Source organism: Echiichthys vipera (genome assembly GCF_963691815.1).
Source record: "Echiichthys vipera genome assembly, chromosome: 18".
Classification (NCBI taxonomy): Eukaryota; Metazoa; Chordata; class Actinopteri; order Perciformes; family Trachinidae; genus Echiichthys; species Echiichthys vipera.
In genome coordinates, this window is record NC_139843.1 from 22,225,634 (window position 1) to 22,248,941 (window position 23,308).

Sequence of the window (23,308 nt, forward strand, 5' to 3'; positions counted from 1 at the left end):
TAATAAACAGTCGTTTGCATAAAGCAAACTCCCATGTCCATAAGAGTATTAAAAACCTTGTAGAATATCCCTTTAAGGTACATTTACAACAGATGAAAACATTGTGTGATTAATTAGCGATTAATCAGGAGTTAACTAGTGCGATAAATGCCGATTCAATATTATCGATCGACAGCCCTAAATCCACCGCATTTATTTGACAGCTTTATTTCCTTTTCAGATTTAAATGTTACACAAACATATGGTCAGTTTAAAATATATAATAATAAAGTGTTTAAGGTAAAAGCAGTGGTCCCCAGTAGTGATGTCAGTTTCAGTTAATTTTGGTTAGTTAATATTGCTTTCAAAAGCGAGACACCTATTGACCGGCATTGCCAGACCACACTCCAGCACCCTGGTCTGGCCTCACAAGTTATCATTCAGGTATAGGGGTAAAAAACACTCTGGAATTTTTGTATTTCTTTAAACCAATCACATCCGTCTTCGGCAGCGCTAAGCCCAGATGTGGAAAACAAATAGCGTTAAGAGCTGAAGGGGTCTGACATCCGGCACGTGAGTTTTACATATGTCAGACTTTATACTCGCACTGTGCATCATCTGATTTTCAAAACATTTGAGCATTGTCTTATCTTCCACTGCATCCCGCATCATTTTGACCCCAGTTTGCTCATACCATGATTTCCAACCTGATGAGGGCAGTCATTTTGTTGTTTGGTGATGGGTAGCATTCTGCACTGGCATCACGGTGAAAGGGCAGGTGCTGTTCATCTGATAGAACTCTCCCTGTTAGTAATTTTTTAAAATCTGAGCTGAGGATGGAGTGCCTTTGAGCGAAGGAGCGAAGGGAACAGCTCTGTGAGCGAGGAGCTGGAAATTCTCACCGCTCCGCACTCTGGTGTATTGCAAGCCATATTACACAAATAATGTCTTGCTTGTCACCTGATTAAAGTGACAGAGGTTAGCCCTGAAGCTAGCACACACAGGCACACGGTGAACTGACTTTTAAGGTGGACCAGTTTATTTTAGTGACAAGCTGCTCCTCCAAGTTTGTTCAGCACCTGAGACTACTTCCACCACTTTCATTTTACAGCTAAAAATATCAAGGTTTATAAAAGCAAATCAGCTGAGTACCAGTTTAACTAAGTTCATCATTTATTGGCTGGAAATCTATCCATGCATGCCATTACACTCTCAGTATTAATCATGTTGAGGTTCTTTAACCTCAGCAGGTTTGTTTTGTTTTTTACTTCCATAGAAAAATCGCTATTATTCTTTAAGACTTTTGAATTTATGATTTCAGTGAGTATAGAAGCGTCTCTACTGAGTATTAAAAAATAATTTAAAACAATAAGCAGCCTTTTGTTAGCTGAGTGAAGTATTTAAAGCTGCATTAATTCCTTTTATTTATGGCCATTTGGGGGCAGTAGAACAAGCTGTAAACATAAGTGTTAGCAAACAGTTGCCTATTCAGCATCCAGTAACATCTGGAGTGGTGCTGGCCACCTGACAAATGTTTTTTCTAATAATCACTCTCGAGATTGAGCTCTATTCACGCACGTCATCGCTGCAGGGGGACAAGGGGTTCACATCTCCTAATATGTGAAATATTTGGTCATTCTGTGTGTTTCCTTTATTGCTTTAGTCATTTGAAAACAGAGTCTGAAGTTGATTTTTTAGTAAATCGTGTGCCAGGAGCGCCAGGTTATCCTTGTATTGTTGGTCAAAACAGTAGACTGTATATAAAGATGGACGAGATGGATGGGCATCTCTACTTCCTCCCACTGTCAAAAATGAAGCCACTATATCCCAGGTATGGGCGCAGCCATGAGCCCGTCTCCACAGGAGGAATCGGAAAAGTTCTGTCCATACAATTTATGTCTATCACAGCTGTGCAATAATATGTTTCACCTTGTTTTTATAGCTTTAAATAACTTATCAGAAAAATAAACACTTGAAAAAATATCAGCTTAATCAGAACTACCTAAAATGACAGAAATCCTCTTTGGTAAACATTTATTTGAGGTGTACTTTTATTTTTTAGCTTGGTCCTCACGACAGCTAACAAAGAGTAGGCAGGATTTATGACTATGACTGTAGCCAGCGTTCAGGGGGCGATCCAGATGTTTTGGCTTCACTTTCGGGAAGCGTATGGTCAAAATGCACACACGCTTGCCCACTAGATTATTATTTATTATTATTCTACCATTGGTGTAATAGTGTGAACAAATGTTCATAACCATAAAACATTTTGACTCCATAATTCCTGTAACAAACTGCTTACATCATCAGAAGTGACAAGAACTCCTATTAGCTTTTGTCCTTATCCAGGCAAGTAGGCACCTAAATCAATAACCAGAATGACTTCCTTGTATTTTAAAGTGGATCTCTGAGATTTTCCTCCATGAAAATCTGCTTGTCTTGACTTATTTGTGCTAACACAAACATATAGACTTGAGAACAAATATGATGGAAGATGCAATTAATCAGAAGATTAAGACCCCATAAAAGCATGTACAGTACCATGTACAGGTATTGTCTGTGAAGCTGCTTAGTTTTTTAGCCTATATTTGTTTACAATTTGGCAAAATTGTTATTAAAAGTATGCAACAAAAATATATTTGTGATAAAATGTCTTTTGTGTACGATTTCCCCCAATTAAATCTAAAACAGCGGAACTTCAGAAGAATTGTCCCTCAAAATCCACCACAAAACCCTCAATTATCCTCAGCACCTACGATCCGCACTACGTTGGCTCGGCTGCTGCAGTAGTGTTCCTGCCATAGACTGTCTATGATTCCTGCATAGCTAAATGGTTTCCTCTGTTGTTTGTCAAGAGCTCAGTCGTCACAATGACTAAGAGATTTGGCTTGCAGAGGAGCAGAAAGGAATGAGCCGTCTGTGTTCTGTGTGTCAAGCTTGACTGAGTCGTGTGTTAACAAATGAAGGGGGGGGGGGGGGGGGGGGGTAAAAGTGTTTGTCTGGAGTTATGAGGCTTCGATCTCCCGACCCGGCAAGCCTCAATAAATCGGCTAAGTGATTTAAAAGCCATGTAGACTATTGTACCAGAAAATGGAATCATATTTCGTCTTTATAGTGGAATAAACAGGAGCTATGAGACTGTTTGCCTTGGTGAGATGGTACAGCTCCAAAGTGATACGCTGTGTCAACGGATGCTGCGGTTGTACTGACAGATCAGGATTATTTTGAGGACTGATGCAGAGGTGATTTAGGTATTCTAAATTGTTATTAGTGTGGCAAGACAAAGGCAGTGTTAATGTACAGTGTCAACTGCCAAAAACTTGAACCTCAAACAAACCAATTCAGAAATAGATTTTGACCCTAAAACCTAGGTTCATCCTCAGGGACTTATATTTTGTGTTTTAAATGCTACAGAGACATCAGTGCCAGCGGTAAACTGAAATAAAAAGGGCTTGCCGAATGAGACTGTTTCTCCTAGGATAACCATGTTGACTGTAGAAGAACACAGATGGAGGAAGGCTTGCTGTGTCTGAAAGAACTACCAAACAGGAATAAAGTGTGCTGCTAACGTCAGTTTTCAGGGTAGACATTAAATTGGCCATAAAAAGCTCAAAAACATAGCTACAAATGTGAAGATTAGATGCTGGTTGTGATGTGGTTTTTGAATGATTTACTTTCCTGTCTCCCCACCCTTCAGGGAGAGTTAACCATGACCAGCGACATGGAGAACCTTCAGAATGCTATTTTCTTGGACATGGTGCCAGACAGTTGGACCAAGCGGGCTTACCCCTCCATGTGTGGCCTGGCTCTGTGGTTCACTGACCTGCTGGCCAGGATCAAGGAGCTGGAAGCCTGGTCAACAGACTTTGTCCTACCCTCTGCAGTGTGGCTGGCTGGCTTCTTCAACCCACAGTCCTTCCTCACAGCCATCATGCAAGCTATGGCTCGAAGGTAAGATTGTTATGCATCAGGACATCACGGCTGTGCATGTGATAGAAACCACTTGGTGTGACACAGTCAATCTTGTTGTGTTTGAATGACAGGAACGAGTGGCCTCTGGACAGGATGTGTCTGCAGTGTGATGTCACCAAGAAAAATCGTGAGGACTTCACTTTACCGCCCCGTGAAGGAGCCTATGTACATGGGCTGTACATGGAGGGTGCACGCTGGGACACACAGGTACATGAGTTTTTATTTGATTATTTTGCTCAGCCGACTGTCACAGAGGTACGAGTAGCTGATTCTGGCATCTAGTCTCCGGGGAAGGTGTACAAACTCAAAAACTGCTTTGATGACCTTATACAGAAATATTCAATTATATACTACTTGTGATGATGGATAACAGACTAATACATTAATATAAGGTGAGCTCACCTCAAAATGCATCTTTAAACTGAGTCAAGTAAAGAAACTTCCACATTCGCTTTGTGGCTTAATTTTATGCTTTGCATCCCGCTTGGGTTCAGCTCTCGGAGTGCTGCGCATTACTCAGCTTCCCAGGGCTCTATCTATCTACATACATACAGCTACTGTATATGCGCCCAGCTTTCAAGGAGCATCCCTGTAGACTTCTTAATTAGGGAATGTGCAGAGTGTGCACTTGAACACTTACATTGCCCTTTGGAGGAGTGGTTCCCTTTTTCTTCATTAAAGTTAGAGACGCAGGCAAAAAGACAGGCGGACAGACGGGCCGGGCAGCTTCTTCTCACAACTTGTCCACTCTCCTTCTCCTCCTCCTCCTCCTCCTCCTCCTCCTCTCAGCCCCAAGGCCCATTCTGTGCCACTGGCAGGGAGGAGGAGAGAGGGAATATGACAGTAAGCAGCACTCCATCTGGACTCAGCTTTGTTCAGCAATAAAAGTCAAAGATGTATGATAAATCTACTCATCTATATTAATGAAGTTTGCATTTTATTCAGAGGGGTTTCAGGCATCAAAGAAAATTAGGTACAATATATGATGAACCTTTTGTGCTGAATGGATATTGTATTTTTTACAACCTTTATTTAACCAGGAGTGTCCCATTTAGATTAAATGTACATCGTGTTATTTTCTGTTGTAAAGGTCTCTCAGTCGAAACAATAACAAAAGATGGAGCAATGCAGACATTGCAGTCTGTGTCTCTCTGATAGGATTCCTTCAGTGTTCATCATTCAGGAGCCGAGTTATCCACAGAGGTCCACTCCTCTCCACAACAAACAGACCTTGTAATTTTAACTGGCAAAAATGCTTTTAGAGCAGTTTCATGTTAATTATTTGTGTTTTCCTGATGCTTTTTGGCTCCTTGGCGAGACAGTGGCTAATAATGTTAGCTCAGCTTGTTTCTCAGATAACTTACGATCCAGATGTTCAGGTTTGACACAGAGAACTGAATTATCTACAGATGTCTCCCCCTCTCCAAGACAAACAGTTCTGGTGATTGAAACCGGTAAAAACACAGTTCAAAGCAGTTTCATGTTAAAAAAAACAGTGTTTCTCTGACGCTGTTCAGCTCATCTGCGGAGGGGCTGTGAGCCGAGCTGCTGTGCAGAACGAGCTGCAGAGCTTGTTTCTCTGATACCTAAAGATCAAATGTCCAGTGACTAAAATCCTTCACTCATGACCAAGATCTAACAAGTGTATTTTAAAAAAGTGTGGCTTAAAACTGTATAAAAAGTCAGATAACGTCAGCTTCTGGCAGACAACAACAATCCTGACGCACGTTCAACGGGATATGAGAGCATGGGCTGGTGCCTTGAATAAAATTACAGATTTCTCTGGATTTAAACAACACATTTTAAACAATGTAGGTACACAAGAAAATGTATAGCACAGGTCTCGTTGTTTTTATGAATTTTAATTCAGAAATTCTACATATGGTATAGACAGCATGAATAAAAACACGTAATTACAGAAAACACAAAAGGAAACACAATTAAAAACCATGCACATGAGTCAGTTTCGTAGTCAGGCAAATTAAAAAACGTCTTTCATTTTTGAATTCAAAGCATTTGATTTGAAATGATATATGATAAAAATGCAGACATTACACAGGGAACGACTTTGTAATATATTGTTATTCTTTCAATATGTATATGAGATTATACACTCAAAATAGACCTGTTTCCATAGTAACAGTTGCTTAAAGATACCCATAATTTGTATTTACCCGAGCAGACGTTAAGTTATTGGTATTTAACAGCACTTTAAAGTTTTATAGCGAATGTAAATGTGATTAGGGCTTTGTACTCTGAGCTTTCCAAAGTCATCAGGATTTACATTCATTCCTGAAAGTCACTGTGCATGCATGGTGAGACTTGTGTTTGTCAGGCGCTAAGTGTAGGAGGATTAATTAATGAGACAGACCACTCAGTTTCAGTGTGTTTATAGACTGTGTATTCTCAGGCAGGGCAGCTTGACTTCCACTCAAACTCTGCTGACTTTCACCACTTTTCAAGGGGACCGCTACGTTATGTTCTGCAAACTGGTCCTCTCACAGCATTTGTGCCAACCAAAGATTAGTCAAACATCTTTTTGCTCCTTTTTTTTCACAAAAAAACATTTAATTCAGCGTCACTGAAAATTACAGCATAAGGACAAAGTGTTTACTGCACTTCAAACTTTCTAACTTCTCTCTGCTCTGTGAAATGTTTCTGTCTTTGGTTTACTGGCTTGTCATCCCCCCTCCCTCCTTCCCTCCTTCCCTCTCCTTGTTCCTCGCCCTTTCTCTTTCAGACTGGCATGATTGTAGATGCCCGGCTGAAAGAGCTCACCCCGAGCGTGCCAGTCATCTTCATCAGGGCCATTCCTGTGGACAAACAGGAGAGCAGGAATGTCTACCAGTGCCCTGTCTATAAGACCCGCCAGAGGGGACCTACCTACGTATGGACCTTTAACCTGAAGACCAAAGAAAATCCCTCCAAGTGGACTCTAGCTGGAGTGGCCTTGCTCCTGCAGATCTAAGAAGAATTCAAGTGCTTTATTGTGGTGGTTATGGTGCCAACAGGGTCAAGGGTTTGATTCACTTCGGACCAAATATTTTAAAGCCATACTATGTAACTTTTGAAACAAAAAAATGTCTTCCTCTTTTGTCAAATTAAAAGTTGAGTTCCTACGAATTAAAACTCATTTTTGCTAATTTCAGTAAACTCATGGGTTTGCTGCAACAGTCTTACTGTGCGTGTATGTACAGAAAGCAGCCTTATATATGGTTCTACCTAACATCAGTGGACAACAACAGATTGTGTGGATGGATCTGTCTTTTGTATAAATAGGAAATTGTCACTCATCTGGCTATATAAATGTGCTTTCCTATGCTCTGATAAGAGTGTGTCAATTAAGTGTTAAATCGGTAAATCTTATCCATTTAGCAACTGGCTAATTGGCTAGCTAGCTTGTTAATTCCACCATATTTTTTTTTATGCAACACTGGTTACGGAAAATGAGACAAACAGCAAGCTAGTGATGAGCAGCAGCACTGTGAGGACTGTAGACCTGCTACCTCTCGGCAAAGTAGTCTGCCTGTGGCAGCAAAGTGTGCTAGCTGGTTCCTTTCTGATATGTGGTCTGATGAACAGTAAATTCATCAACACAGTGGGCTGGTTTCGTTCAAAGTGGCTTGGGAAAAGGATGGAAACAAGACAGATCGTTCATAGCCATAACTTGGTCTGGTATGACCAGTAGCTTATGGTGGCTAATGTTAGCAAACGTTACGTAGCTGTGTGTCCGATTTACTGGAAACAAACCAACTTTATATATTTAGGAGACATGTTTGTTGTTTCCATCTTGTGGTCACATTCCAATTTCCGACTTTTGAGGGACCGGTATGACCTGCAAGATAAGGATCACATGACAGTCAGATGAAGGCGTCAGTAGGTTACGGTTTGGCAGCCATGCTAGCTTGTTTACTGGTACTGTACGATTGTCATTAGCGTTGAAGCATGGCGCACAACAGTACTTGAAAAATGAGTCAAACTTAATACACCAAAGGGAAACCAAGTTTATTTGTTCACCTCTATTTACGCTTGACAAAGCTGATCACTTTGTTTCAGATCAATGCAAAACATGTTAAAATACAAAGACAGTGATAGAGCCAACCTTTCCTGACAATAAGACACAATTCCCTTTTTGCAAACATAACATCTTATCACTTAATGAGACAGAATGTCTGTCTGGGAAGAGAGATAGTGAAGAGTGTCACAGTGTGCTGGTCTCTGGAGAGTCTCCCTATTCCACCCACTCTGTTAGGTCACCTAATGATTAGTCTGACTTATTGGATGTACAGTGTGGGTATAAAGCCTGACATCCAGCACACATTCTCCTCCCCTGCCACTGTCTATTTTGCAAGAGCAAGGGTAATGTCCAAAATTATTTCAGGTGCAGGCAGGGCATGTGTGAAAGGGGCTATAGTCTCAGGCTACATCCATACTACTGCATTTTCATTTAAAAATGCATATATTTTGGCAGGAGGGCACAGCGTGCTGGTGGTCACTGTCTTCAGCTGGGAGATGTGGAAGGTGGGGTGGATTGAGGCAAACAGCACAGGGGTTAATCCCCGCCTTGACCGAAGGAACCGCTATCTCCGATAACCGTGCAGTATTGAGTAGCAGTATTAATGCTTTCACCTTACTGCCCCATGCTAATCAGCGTTAGCCACGTCCGGCTGATAGCAACTCTCAGGGATTTCTCCGTTAATAGTTGTTACATGAAAAAAACAGTCTCGAAGGCTTATTTGATGTATATAAGTGCCGAAAAAGACCAAGGGATGATTTTGTGCCAGAATTACACTCTAAAGCCACAAAGGGGGAAAAGACATCTCACTTGTAGATTGGACTGTCATGTCCAGTGGCAGGAAATCTCTCCCCACTCACCCGCAGGAAGTGGTGACATATCTCAAGAGTAAAATTCAGAGAGTCTTAGAAGCACCAGAAAGAGAAAGTGTCAGCATAAGATCCATTGGGTACTTACCATTTGTGTGTGTCTGTAAATCATGTGTCCAGCTTTCTGACCATCCATGAGTAGTTTGTAGACTTTTTTTAAACTAATGTATCTGAGATATTAAAATGTTAATCTTCTGTAAGTGTTTGAGGATAAATGCCAGCAATATTATGGAGTCACTTTATGAGTAGGTGTTATTAAGCTGCAGCTGGTTGGGGAATATCACAGAATAAATTTATCGTTTGGGTAATTTCGCACATTTTAGCTCAATCCAAACCTGTAAAACTACCTACATTTTGTACGCATTTTCTAATAATGTATTAACTGATCATATTCAGTTTTTTTTTGTATGTATACAAATAAGTTTACATTCATTTACGCTTTCTTTCCAAAAGGTAAAGATGCTTTATCTCGTCATTGCAGATTTTGTATATTTTCACATACTCTTGTAATGTATTTATTTTAGTGCCATTATGCAGTCATTCCCCTATCTCCTGTTTCCAGTCCTTCCTCTTCTCTTCCAAGTCTTAAGAACAACTCTCTCCCCCTGCTTCCACTTCACTCCTTTCTTCTTCCCTCTACCCCTTTTGAGATTAAACAACCTTGTCTAAAGCAGAAAGTGGGGAGTCTGACAGATTTATCCCTTAACAGCACGTACAGTGGATGCTTTCTTCCTTGTTCTCTTGCTGTCTCAGCCCAGGTTCCTCAGCGTCTCCTATCCCTGGTTACTGGAGATTCACAGAGGAGGAGGAGCAGGGGAGGGGAAGTAGGAGGAGTTAGGCAATGTCGTAGGGTGGGGCAATTTATATAGAACTCCTAAATTACCCCTTCAGGTAGCATTATAAAATTATTCTGCCTGTGCCTTCTTACATCACAGTATAGCACTACACACATGCAACTGCAGTGAGACATATTCTAGCCTGAAATAAACAGAGAGAGCATGTCTGCAGGGTCTTAAATAGAAAGGATAACCAGTAGCACGCTCACTGACCCGCTGACTAGCTGCTGCTGCAGCTGTTTGATGGCGTCCGAATGTCCCTTTACACCCGGTGGTTAAACAATATAGTTCACTAATGGGGAAATGCAAGTTTTTTCGTACAAATGCTTGAAGGATACAAAGTTGGAACCATGGCTGAGGCACACGGCATAATGCTCCGTGTCATAAGGCAATTAGTTTAGCCTCGATGATCAATGCTGCCTGGTCCCACATGCTTCATGCTAGCCACAATGCAAAATGCAGGTCTCTATCACCATTACAACGCTGCCCTCAGAGGCTCTGTAATGCCTCAACACCACAGCAACACACCAATCCCACAAATGACAAAATTCCAGATATTTTTCAAGCTATTTTCCCAGATTATAGCCAAGGAAATAGCCAAGAAGACTCATATTTACTCTAGATAGGGGTCATTGCAGCCTTCTTCTTTCTAAGATCAATGATAAGTTCCTTGGTGTTACTTTAAATCTTTGGTTTTCATCACACCATCCGACAAAGTCATCTACCGCCTGTTGATAAGCTAGACGGTTGTGTGTGAAGATCCAATAAGTGCAGAATCATCGGTACATTTTTGTAGGGGGCAGCCCATATATCCAGTAGTCGTGAAGATATTTCAGTCTGGACCAAAATGGTGGACGGACCAACTGACAGTCAGGTAGTGATAAGCAGGGCAGAGCCGCTAATGCTAGATCAAACTGTAGCATCGCTGCTCCAATGCAGTGGATGTTCCAGCCATGTATGGAGATTTTACTAACTTAACACGTAATAAAAATAATAAAGTTATCCTAAGATATGTGTTATGTCTGAAACACTACACGGCTGTGGTACACAGTGTGGTTATTGAGTCCTACACAAACACAAATAATATGTTCCTGAGAAGGATAGATTATATATATATATACACACACACATACAGTAGATACTACATCTATCTGTGAGATACATCACAGCCGCCACCAACTTGCTCCAGGGTTTAGATCGGTTCTGACCATAGACTTTATTTAGAGACCCATAGAAAAAGAAAGACTTTTGTGCTGCTTTTGGAAAGACTAATCAACTTGGAAAAACATGTCACATCAATGTCACACTGTCATAAACATGTTGAATTAGATATATGACAGAGGTAGGTCCTGATCCTTCTTTAAAGCTAACATAAAGTTAAGTGACTGTCCTGATACTAAATTACGATAACACCAGCTAATATTTAATAATTAGTAATATATCAGTAAGATGTTGAAAATTATGTTTGTCACTGTATGTTATTGAAGCTGACGCCTCAGAGCTGAACTGCCGTTCCTCTAACGGCCACTCGAGGCGTTCTCCAAGTTCTTAATCTCCATAGACCATAATGTTAAAATGTCCAACATTACATCAGAAATAAACATGTTTACAGCCTGATCCATAAAGCGGTTTTGATCTCTAAAGCTAATTTCCCTATTCATGATAACTGCTCTGGGGTTGATAGTTTATAAAACTTACCTGTTTAAATGATATTAAGGCTTAAAGATGCTGACTCTTACTACACAAGATGAGGTATTTTGGTATGAAAACCCTGATTTAAAAATTTTTAAGTATCTGATATCATAAATAAATGTCTGGCATTTGTATCAAACCAAAGCGCTTAAAAATGAAAGAAATTATGATTTAAATAATGGATAGACATCCTGCCTTGATATATATACTTTCATTAGAAGACAGGGCTCCCCTGGCCTAAGATGGTGGCTATGTTGACGTTTTGCTCCAATGAAAAGCAGCGGCCAATGCAGCATTAATCATTAATCTGTTCCTTACAATTATGCTTTTGTGGTTTTGCTTTTGCAACGGCTGGAAAAACATTCTTGAGCACTGTCATGTGGGCTGTTTATTGGTACTCATGAAACAGTGCAGGCCCAGAATGTGAGACACTTTTGGACCAAAGAGTCCTCCAATTGCCCTTGCAGACCCACCGCTGTCCTGGTGTAACGTGTAAAGCCAGATGCATAAAAGCTCTTCTGAGCAGTTAATGATGGGGCTTTGCAGACTACAGCAGCTACACACCCTGGTCTCAAAAGGCTAAAACAGTGTGGTGATTCATATGTCATATTTGTAAGTAACATGAGTGTTCTTGGCATGCTACTGAGGAGAGAACGCTGTAGTCGAAGGGGGGGATCTATCAAAGGGTTCATGCTCGGAATGGAAAAGAAGGTACCTTTAATCATCGGCTTGGTTGAGACGTCAGGCGGTTGCTAGGTTACAGGTCAGTGCAGAGAAGCTTCTAATGTGAATGAGATGCCTTGGTGTGTATAATATGTAAGCATGCAGAGATCTAATTTCAGTGAGATGGGATAATGTGATTGCAGGGCTCAACAACAACTACTAACCATGGAGACGATGCCTTGAAATCCCACTTTTGTTTTCTGACTACATGTGCTAACCACCACATCGTTCTTCACATACTTACACAGCTGCACAGTGATCATTTAACAGAAGGGAGACACATTATTCTGTGGTCACTTGGTGGAAGACAGTCTGCAATCAGCACTTTCAGTCAGTTTTATCTTCTTTTCAGCCATTCGGTCACTTCTTTTATCCAATTTTTCTTTGTTGGGTTTTCCTCTGAATAGTCAGGATCTCCGTTCAAACAAAGGACAATGGTTTCAAAGCATGTTAAAAATGTTTCCAGTTCTTATTTACCCACAACAGCCCAGGTGTAGCCACCTAACCACCCACACACCTACCCTGAACTACACACATCCAATCCATTCACTCTCACGACAGCGGTCACTTCTGTGCTGTTTTCGCACTTCACTCCCAGAGCTTGATTAGCTGCTCTCAATCCTGGTACACTATGAGGGCCTCTGCTCCGTGCAGCCAGCAGAGTCAGCTGCTGTGAACAACTGTGAGAGGAGCAGATTTCGGCTAGGGCTGGAGACTGGGGTAATTAGCTCTGACAGAGCTGATGAGTCGCTAATTAAATGTTTATCTGAATCTGGCATCTGTCGTAAAACAAATGTCTGTTAGCTGCCTACAATCTGTGGATTATCACAAATAACTGGGGTTGAGTCCTGCATGCAGGGAGATAAGCGGGGAGAGGACAGCAGTCAGGCAGAAACTAGTAACAGCAGCACCTACTGTGTGCATGTTAGGAGATTACTGTGACTCATAATGCCAGTGATTATCTCATCAGCATTCAGGCTGGTCCTTGTGTACCAACACGCTGACATTTAGTATAGTTGCAGTTGTTACCCGCTGCAACGGTGAGGCTGGTATTGTTTTCACCTTGTAAGTCTGAGTGTGTGACATCCCGGCAAAATATGGTCCTGGAAACACCTACTGTAGCAGGAACTATACGAAGTGCTCCCCATTGTTTGTCCAAAAAACAGAATTGTCATTGAGGGTCTACTCACACTTACCATTTGTTCCGTGCCCACGAACAATTCACGGCTAATGTCTACTTTGTTTGACCAGTGTGACTGCAACTGTACCGTGCCTAAGCACGGGCACACTTTCCAGCCATGGTCCGGTTGAGAGAGGTGGGCTTTAGGAAAGCACGATTGCTCATGTACAAGCATGAGCACATGTACGAGCAGCATATGCCGGTGGTCCTGAGACTATTTATATACAACTGTTCCCTGTGACAGACATTTAAAAAGATGCTCTAAAGGGTTCACTGGGTCTGATGCAGAAGTGGAGTGTTTACTGCAGATTTGGTCAGATGAAAATATTCAAAAACAGTCAGACAAAACAAAAACTCTGAGGGGTGTTGACGTATAAGTAAGAAGCAATTGAGCCGAGGCCCAGATCATTTCAAGTAATGTGAGTACAAGAGGGCCTGTGCCGCGGGGGAAGCGGGGGGGGGGGGGGGTCATCTGGGCCAAGTGTGAGTATGCCCTAAACTGCTTTCCTAACGATGAATGAAGAAAGAAGTGATTTTAAAAGGGTCACGGATTTGGCCATTGTCATTTGGCCGTCCTCCACAGAGCTGGGTCTGTCTGACGTTCCTGCCTGTAATAGGGAAGGTCTTCATTGCCACCGTACTCTACGGGGGAATTGTTGGGTCTATGTTTATCATAAATAGGTCATAGAGTGTGGTCTTTACCTACTCTGTAAAGTGTCCTGAGATAACTTTTGTTATGATTTGGCACTATAAATAAAATTGAATTGAATTGAATTGAATTTGGACTGATAAATAGTATATTGAAAGGGTGTTACGTCAAACTTAGGGCGCACTCACACTGTCCATTCGTACCGTGCCCCATGCTTAAAGGTGATTGTGCTCGTACACGGGTGCATGCTCATGACCATGCATCTTCATCCACGCTTTACTTAAGTCCACCTCTCCCAACCGGTGAGCCTGGGCATGGTACAGTTGTCCTCACACTGGTCAAACGAACTAGACTTTAGTCTTGAAGCGTGCTTGGGCACGATACAAATGGACAGTGTGATACGCCCTTAAAGACAGGATAAAGCCCATGTGCTTTAGTGGAACCATCAATAGTTAAAAATACTACTTCTGTCTGGTGTCAATTGGCACTACATAATGCAGAGTCAAGTTGTATTGCACTAAAAAGAAGGAGTTTCACTACCAGCCATTCTGAAGTGCAGCAGGTAGAAGTGCTTGAGGAAGGAAAAGTGATGCGGGAGGAGAGTGACAAACACTTGAAATCCTGGTTCAAGAGACTGAAGAAATGATGCCCTTGAACATAATTCAGTCGACTGTAAGTGTGCTGATACGATGGGTGCTGGCAGGGGTTGGGCCACTGTAATGCTCTTTACACCTTTTGCAAGGTATCTGCAGCATTTCATGTATGTGTCCCCTCTATTGTCATCTCAGAATTCTGTTCATTTTCCAAGATTTTGCTTTTGGACCTATAAACTTTTTTCACCATCAAAATACGGTACATTTTTCAGTTATTGTTTTTTTTTTTTTAAACCAAACCTGAACACAGTGATTGCTTTCTATGAGGAAGATAAAATTCAGAATGGAACTGGCTGCATTTCTTCTTTGTTTGTCCCAAAGGTCAGTGTGACACAAGCAAGGGACAAATGGAGAACTAAAGACAGTGCCAACCATTTTTTAAATCTTTTTTTATTGCGTTTACACATACAGTATATTCTGTGTCAGTACTTACATTTATATAAAAGAATCATGAAAATACTGTATATCAACGTACACTCTTAGATATAAGGCAGATGATATAAAAGATACAGTATAGGATTGTGTTTTGAGAATGGAACAGTGTCAACAATAAGCAAATTAAAAGGAAACATAAATCGAATAAAATAAAATTGAGAAAAATAAGATAAATGTGTTTATACCAAATATAAGAGACATTCTATCTAACTGTTACCTTTTCCCTTAGACTCCCTTATCTTCCTCTTCCTCTTCTATCTTAGGACACATCTTAAATGTCCTAAAACATACTAGTTCAACCACGTAGCCACATCTTGCTGTTTTCTTTCCAAACTAATTTTTAACCAACAAAATAAGCTTTCTGCCACCGGCTCATGTTTGCATTAAATGTGAAAGGGAATAATAAAATACATTGTTGAATAAATGTGTGCCATATGAGAAGTGGAAAGACAGTTAGAAAGCAGCCGATTATTTGAAGGAAAGCCTTATTCCCTGACAGTTTCCTTGTCCTCCCTCCGCAGTTGCAGTGCTTTTCTCAGGCTACCTTTCCTCTCACGCTTCAGCTGCTCTCCCATCCACAGATTCATTCTGATTGCAGACTCATATTTCCATTTAAATGCTGATGGGCTTGAGGATCAGTGTAAATTGGAAACCCAAACTTATTTCGCTTTTTTTCTTGTCCCCTTTCTTGTGTGTTTGTGGAAGAGTGCAATTGCAGGCTGCGTTGTATGCCTTGAGAATTGTTGTTCGCACCCATAGATTGCAATGAATTTAAAGAAGGTCTGAAATTGCACTGACCAGTATTAAAGTCAACCATATTAATTCAGATGTCAAATTGAAATACTGCCCTGGCAAACACTGGTGCCATATATCATGGTGAAACTGTCAGTTAAAATGTGCTACTGGCTGTGACACACTGTGAGATAAGGTGTGTGACCCCCTCCTCCGTAAAAATCAAACCTTTACAGTTATAGGCGGACAGGAGTTGTAATTATATAAACATTTTTCTGAGGCAGAGCTACTCTGGAGGCAGAAATAATCTCATTGCTTGCGTTACACCTCAGTGGGTAGCGACAAAAAGGATATTTACACACCACAGGCTCGTTAACTGGAGGTTATGCAGAAGAAATTCAATTTATAACTATCTTTGTATCTATCATCACCAGAAAAATGATTGGTCAAACTGCTTCAAACAACCTTCTTTTTATGTTCAGCTGCTGGAAAAATCTTAGGATTTATCTGCTTCTATGAAGTCTCTATGGGTCAAGCTCATGGACTGTATAAAGAGAGGCACGTAGCTACCCTGAAGTTTGGTATTTTGGCCAACTTGGTTCTTTTGAAACTGGACGTGACCATATTTGAGCTGGAAGGTGGTGCGGAGCACAAAGCCAGGGTTCTTCAATGGCCCTGCATTTAGCTAAACACTAAAGAGGCTGACGCAAGTAATTTGGTGGACTATTGCTAGTTAGTGAGCATGGAGCCGGTAGAAAATCTGCAGTTTCCTTAAGTTATCAGCCAACGCTAGAGCTAGCTAGCTAATTTTTGTTAACAAGATGCAACCAAATGCTGAACAAGACATTTCTAGGTGACAATTACATTAATAATTATAATATTACAATTCAATTTCATAAAGTAAACACACCGTGAGAGGGTCAAACTTTATAGAATATAAAACAGACAACACGACAAAAACAAGCCTACTGCTACTTTAATGTACAAAGTGCAGCGGCAAGTCATTCATCAGGAAGCCTATACTCATACATCAAGCTGTATTGAAGAAGATTTGAAACTATCGATTCAGGCCATAACTCATTTGTGTTTAACATTTGAAAATGTTTAATGAGGTAATTAAGTGATTTGGCTTTGATACAGTCGTTTAAGGCACTTTATCATTGGCTTCATTGTCCAGACCCTGAACCTTTGTCCAGCTCTTAAATACAGTTAATGGTCTAGCTCCAAGAAATACTACACTTCCCATGATGCAATTCCATAGTGTAAACCCTCCTTGCTCATGCCCACACTTTTAAAGAATAATGTCTCCAGTTCTTATAATGCTGGCTTTTTGTTCTAAATCTGTAGTCTCCAAGCCCAGGTCAGGATTTGTTAGACTTTGGGAAGTTCATCTAGACGCCCAAAAGACATTACACAGACGTTTAAACAGGCTAGGTAGTCCTCCTAATGACCACACCCACTGTACGTGAAAAATGTGTGGACTGCACCATTAAGTTAGAGGTTGGGGTGGATCAAGATCGAGGGAAAAGAGAGGACTGGAGCACAATGATTATTTTGTCTTTAATAGTGCAAACAGACTGCTAGGCTACTAGGTCGCCCACCAGAACAAAGACCAGGCGCACCCAGGGCAACATAATATAGTCACACACAACAGGAGAGCAATCCTCATTGGATAATTGGTTGAACAGGATTTCAAGTGTATCGGATGGTGAATCCACCATTGGGAGTTTGCATTCTCAGTGTCCAAATGCCACATGCACCACAATCACATCAGGAACAAAACAACACATATCACTTAAGTTAACAGATAAAGTAAATGTGACTTGTTCACTTCTTCATTTACGCCAAAGGACTCAACTGTGTTAACAGTTTGAACCCAGTGGAATGTCCTCAGAAGTGATGCATCTCTGAATAGTATGAGCTTGGTGCGTCCCTCCATCACATTTAAACGTTTTTGCAATCTGAGAGACAGACTGGTTCATTCTGACACTAGAAAACCATCTAGCACTGTCTCCTGGCTGCTTAATCTACCTACAGCTTTTTGCCCGCGGTAGTCACTGTACACAATGTTCCAACTCGTCAGACACCATTCACATCCATGTATTAGTGAAAATTGCAAAGTGAAAATCTCCACAAAGTGCAGCTCCACATTTTGTCTATATTCTGAATTTTCCCTGTGTTCTGGTTTATGTTAGACAAACTAAAATCCACATCGGCACGCAAAACTGCAACATCTCCACAAAACATTAATATGCCATCGCGCGGCAGCCACTAGGCACAGGCTTACCACGGTTCTCATTAAAGTTCTGGGGAATAGAAATAAAATGTCACCCTCTTCTTGAAGTAGTGACATGATGAACTCTCTGCTCTGCGGTGAGGCAAATTAGATTCCTACTCTTAACAGAGTTGAGCCCTTTGACCTAATTGAAGAACTGAATTTACAACCCATTCGGCAGAACAAAGCATTGGCATTGTACATTTCTGCAAACCACAGATACATTTAGGGGCTGTCCATAAGAACGTGGGTATTTTTTGTGTTTCTCTGCACGGTTTGGCCTTTCATCCACACATAACCGCAGTTGTTGCTCATGAAACCGGAGTGTTTTGTAACCGGAGTCCAGGGTGACCTTTTTGGAAAAGTCCGGTTTCAGCAGTGATGTGTGGACAGGAAAACCAAGAGAAAACCCAATTTCTTGTCGACATTGTTTGACGTCGCACTGTGTGACGGTAAACAGTCAGTTGTATCCATAGAGACTTGGGGAGCACTTTAGACGTGACCAGCTGACTCAAACATTGCTGATTTTAAATTCATGAGTGACGCTGAGAAGTAACTTCACTGTCAGTCCACACGAAGCTCTGCCCAGCCTTGGTTCGCCATTGTTGTTTTGTGATTGGCTAAAATGCCCTTCCTGTTACGAGTGCTATCTCCATCTACTGCTTTGGCGTGTGCATGATATTGTTTAAGGTGGATTTTGCGGTTTCACGTGGACAGAGGCATTTTTTATTACACAGGTGTTTGTTTTTTTTAACCGGAGGCCTTAAAAGTTCGGTTTCAAAAATACCTCTGTTTGTGTGGACTAGACCTAAATCTCAACGTGTCAGAACTGCTGTAACCCATCCCAACACAAACTGCATCTACTGGGTGAAAGCCTAGTGTGTGTTTGACCCAACCATCCATCACGCTCTCCGGCGCAGTTGGAGGCTTATTATATTACATCACCTGACTTCAGGAGCATTGCTGTCAGTTGAAAGCTCAATTCATGTCATACAGAGGCTAGTGTGCCAAAAGCATTTCATATCAACGGTTTGCAGAAAAGTACAATGGCAACATTTTTTTTCTCGCGCCAAGGCTGGAATTTGCCATGTTTTCTTTAATCTGTAACAGATACGTGTTATTTTGTTCCTGATGTGATTGTGGTGCATTGGGTTTTCTACCAATATCCAGTTCAATTCAATTTTATTTATAGTGCCAAATCATAACAACAGTTATCTCAGGACACTTTACAGAGTAGGTATAGACCGCACTCTATGACTTATTTATGATTTACATAGACCCAACAATTCCCCCATGAGCACACAGTGGAGATGAAAACCTTCCCTTTAACAGGCAGGAACGTCAGACAGACCCAGCTCTGTGGAGGACGGCCATCTGTCTGCACTGGTTGGGGAGGAAGAAAAGAAGAGAGGATGAGAGAAAAGACAGACAGATGCGCAGAGAGAGAGACAAACACAGACACAAAGACAGACAGACACACTTCCAGAGATACAAGCAAACACAAAAGTAACAGTAACTATAATAACATCTATAGTAATGTGAATGTGACTTATATGTTATGACAGTTAATATAGTAGAAACAAGCACAGCTAAGGTGATAGAATATGACAATGATAATAATAATGGTGGTAAATATGATCAATGATGAGTAGTGGTAATAACATCTGGGATACAGTGAGACATACCCACTGATGGTGTTTTATGGCAACAAATTTTATAGTTTGAGTAACAGTCATAATAGTAGCAGGAAGCACTATGCAGGACCACGGCAGCAGGCACCACCACGATCAGCAGAGACCTGCGAGAGGACAAAGAACAAACAACTCTGGGGAAGAGGTTGAATTGGTAACATGCATTGATGAGACATGAATGATACAAACAGAGAGGAGAGAAGCTCAGAGGATCAGGAACAGGATTATCCCCCGGCAGACAAGGCCTATAGAAGCATCATTAAGCAGAACAAAATCAGCTTAGGCCCCGTGTAAGCAGGCTCTAAAAGAAATTGAATGCCAATATCCAATGAGGATTGCTCATCTGGTGTAGTTTATGCTTGTCTTGTCTTCATCTGTCTGACTGACACTGAATGTTAGCCTGTTTGCACTATTTAATGCTGAAAATGAATCGGTGTGTTCCAGTCATTTCCCCTCGGATGTTCTCTGTCCTTAAGCCAAGAAGCAGTTTGTTGTGTTGGGTTACAGAAAAAATAGCTGTTACCTAAAAGATTTTCAATTGTACATTCCGAAATGTGGCAACCAAATTTTGAGCTACACTTGCCGTAAATTTCACAGATTTAATGTTCCCTTTGGATAGGACAGGCTTAAGCTGTGTCTACTTCTACAAATCCTAACAATCGAGATTTACTGCATCTTGCAGACCATCAGAATGACTGCTAAAAAGGGAGAAGAGATCCTCCAAAAGAACATTTTTCTCAAGAAAAGTGCTGTTTCAAGACTGGAGGTAGGCTAATGCTATTAGCTAAACTTACTGTGTTGACCTGCATCAGTAGCTACATACCAAAGCATGGCAGGATAACAGCATTTTCTCCATCTTTCCACAATGTAGGCAGACAATTTTATTAACAATCTGAGCCTGTTAGTTGTAAGAACAACTTTAAGTGGACGTGCATTGTCATCCGTTTTTTGCCCTGTGTAATTAAAGTGTAGCCTTGTTCGTGGCTGGAGCCTGCAGCCTGCAGCACTTTCTTTCCATACTGGACCAATTTCAAAAAAGTTGTTCTAATTAGTCTCATTAGACACAAATAAATGGGTAAATAGGGCCCAAGTTGAAAAATACCAAAGTTCCCTTTTAACATTGATTTTTATAACAATGTTTAAAACCACATAGTTTTTGTTGGCTAAGGTTGCTGGTGTGTTTGCATCTTGCCAATGAGACATCAGGTCAGTAAATCACAAATAAGGTTTATTACCTAGACTGCAAACACATCATTAGGTTGTGTAATATGCATCCTTCATTACCTCCAGTCTTACTTACAGTGATTTAGTCTAATTGGTAGGGGGACTGGTTCTTACTCCAAAAACGTAAATCGTGCTCAACCAATGAAGTTATTTGTCCCTCCACTGCAGAACACCGGCATATGGTTGTATACTAAGAACCCACCGTGATAATGTGGTGTATCAAACACACAACACAGACATCTCTCAAGGAACACTGTTGAATGTTTAGAAAAATATGGATGGTTTATTTGACCCTACTATAACAAGCATTATAATCCATTTCCATGATATTCAACTCCTGTGATGTCAATGGAACACAGTCTACATCCAAATATGAACAGTGGTATATCTGTTATCAACAACACATTCATTCACTTCTCGTCCTACAAACAGTTTTTCAAAGACACACACAGTATAGTATTAATTTATCCTGTCAAATACTTGGTTAAGTGGGTTTCTATTCTGAACTCACGAAACAGTGATGATTTATAGTTGTTTTTTAAGAATCTATGGAAAACAGACAGTCTAATACAAAGTCCATCCAGAACAGACTTGTCCATAATACGGCTTCTAAAATAGCTTATTTACAATCGTCTACTGGAAGCAAAAAATTAACAACCTGCCATTGCTTTAAGAACAAAACAAGCTAGCCGTCACTATTCAAACTCAAAAAAGAAATAAAAAACAGAACAGAATTTTTTTTTTTGTATTGATTGTGCTTTGTAACCCACAAAACCACTTCGTTTTTAGAAATGGAACATTTGTCAGAGGCACCAAATAGAAGTGCTAATAACATCCATTTCAATTTCTCTCTTTGAGATTCACTAGAGCTATGAGTAGGACAGGGAGTACAAATGATTGTTTTTTATTCATTTATTTATATATTTATAAAGTTATTACAGGCTCAACCTAGTTCATCACCTGTGGTGGTGTTGTGTAGCACAACAGAAGTCGGTCTATGTGTTTAACCATGCAAAGCCCTTTAAGATTTGCCAAAAAAGGTCACAGAATAGATTAGTTGGACAAAGGGGGCCGATAAAGGCTCCAACAAACACAATCAGTGTTTTCTCACTAAAACATACACAGAATGAGGCTTTAGCCTGTGGATGAATAGGGTAATCAAGACAGTGGAAAAATTAGGCAAGTTAGCTGGATAATACCACCCCTCCCCCATCCACAACCCTGTCTGGCTTCAGATCTAACTGGCCCTGTGTATGCAGTGTACAGTGTAGCTCATTTTTCCGGTCTCTCACAGTAAGCTTGTGGATGATCTTGGTCCTGGAATCTCTGGCTTTGAAGCAATCTCAGTCAAAAAAAGTGAAATCTCCACCATCCTACTCTAAAGGAAGGCCCATATTTCTCTATCAACCCCACGGCACACAACAGTGCTCGTTCCAGTGCAGTTCAGGTAGTCCTGGCTGCCGTTACACAGTCACTTCAGTCTTGCTGCCAGTGCGGTAGTGTTGTGGCTGTTGTTGCTGCTGCTGCTGGTGATGCGGTGGGATGTAGTGGAGCTGTTCCACAGTATGAGTCCGTCTGGAGGCAAACGCCTGCCTCTTAGTTGATGTCTGGTTCATGGCTAAAGTGTTGGTGTGCGTGGTGCCTCCCGCTCCTGGCGCCCCGCTGCCACCGCCATTGTTAGAGGCACTGGGATGGGAGTGCATTTTGGTCATCTTGTAGCGGTCCATAAGAGGCGTGGTTGGTACAAACACATCTGTGTGCGAGATGGCGCGTGACATTGACTTATCGCTGCCACGAAACCCGCCAGAGATGCTGCCTACCATGCCGCGCTTCAGCGACATCATCAGCTTGTCCGGAGAGACCAGAGGATCCTGGGATAGGAGGCGGTCTTGTGAGTAGAGGCGATCTTGTGAATAGAGGCGGTCTTGAGAGTAGTGGCGGTCTTTTGAGTAGAGGTGATCCTGCGAAAGGAGTCTGTCCTTGGAGTACATGCGGTCCTTGGAGTACAGACGATCTTGGGAGGTGTGGCGGTCCTGGGGAAGAAGGCGCTCTTGGGATCGAAGACGTTCAGCAGACAGTAGCTGTTCGTCTGAGAGGATCCTGCCTCCGTACGGGGACATACCATTAGAAGACATGCTGTATTCCTGCTGTGGGGCTCTCTGCGGGGACAGGACCCGGTCCTGGGACATGGCCCTCTGGACACGACGGGGCCTCTGCCTTTGCTGAGACTGTTGCTGTGAAGACTGCGATTGGGGAGGGGCCTGGGAGATGGAGGACTGCGGGGGCTGGCTCTGGAGCTGCTGCTGCTGTTCCCGGTGCTGTTGAGCAAAAGATGAATGAGGTGAGTTTATTCACAAGCTGAGGGGTAAAAGCCTCTGCCACC

At 41.6% G+C, this 23,308-nt stretch overlaps 2 protein-coding genes across 2 annotated transcripts in view; one reads left to right on the top strand and one right to left on the bottom strand.

The window, feature by feature from the left end:
* The window catches only part of dnah9 (dynein, axonemal, heavy chain 9), a gene marked incomplete at both ends in the record, with an annotated part of 182,158 nt that extends 175,239 nt beyond the window's left edge, over positions 1-6,919 (top strand). Inside the window, 3 exon segments of the mRNA XM_083933223.1 lie at positions 3,677-3,930; positions 4,023-4,158; positions 6,692-6,919. Of these exon segments, the coding sequence (XP_083789349.1) occupies positions 3,677-3,930; positions 4,023-4,158; positions 6,692-6,919 (618 nt within the window).
* A 15,469-nt stretch (positions 6,920-22,388) lies between these two features.
* LOC310960971 (shisa family member 6) overlaps positions 22,389-23,308 on the bottom strand; it is a gene marked incomplete at both ends in the record, with an annotated part of 73,962 nt that continues 73,042 nt past the window's right edge. The window contains one exon of the mRNA XM_083932870.1: positions 22,389-23,243. Coding sequence (XP_083788996.1) covers positions 22,389-23,243 — 855 coding nt within the window. The remainder of the gene's footprint in view (positions 23,244-23,308) is intronic.